We start from the raw sequence: 401 nt of genomic DNA on the forward strand, positions 1-401 counted from the left end.
TCCCTCGTCCCCCGCGCCGCCCCTCCTCTCCCTCGTCCCCCGCGCCGCCCCGGCTCTCCCTCCATGGCTGACAGTCTTTTATTTTTCAGGTGGCCACTAGTACAGGAATCTGCTGGAACTTGTCTCCGGTGGGCCGAGTTACCCCCAAGGAATGGAAGGACAAATAGAGAGGCTGGTGACTGCCCCGAACTGTACATATAGAAGCCTCGTCTCCCCGGTCTAACCTTTGTGTGACCTCTGTATGACCTCTGTGACCTTCCTGCTGGAATAAACCTGAACATAAAACCTACAATTGTCTTCTCTAAAGTCTATGGAAGTGCCTGACACCCGATACTTCCAGAGCCTGGCTGTGTAACGCTGCTCAGTGTGGCCCCGGTACTTCCAGAGCCTGGCTATGTAAC

General features: G+C 55.4%; 1 protein-coding gene across 1 annotated transcript in view; it reads left to right on the forward strand.

The window, feature by feature from the left end:
- Positions 1-178, forward strand: part of LOC108803510 (cytochrome c oxidase subunit 7B, mitochondrial) — a 1,283-nt gene extending 1,105 nt beyond the window's left edge. The window contains exon 3 of the mRNA XM_018575347.1: positions 90-178. Within this exon, the coding sequence (XP_018430849.1) occupies positions 90-167 (78 nt within the window). The 3' untranslated portion in view covers positions 168-178. The remainder of the gene's footprint in view (positions 1-89) is intronic.
- The last annotated feature ends 223 nt before the right edge of the window (positions 179-401 follow it).

Source organism: Nanorana parkeri, unplaced genomic scaffold, assembly GCF_000935625.1.
Source record: "Nanorana parkeri isolate BGI_ZX_2015 unplaced genomic scaffold, ASM93562v1 scaffold3815, whole genome shotgun sequence".
Taxonomy (NCBI): domain Eukaryota; kingdom Metazoa; phylum Chordata; class Amphibia; order Anura; family Dicroglossidae; genus Nanorana; species Nanorana parkeri.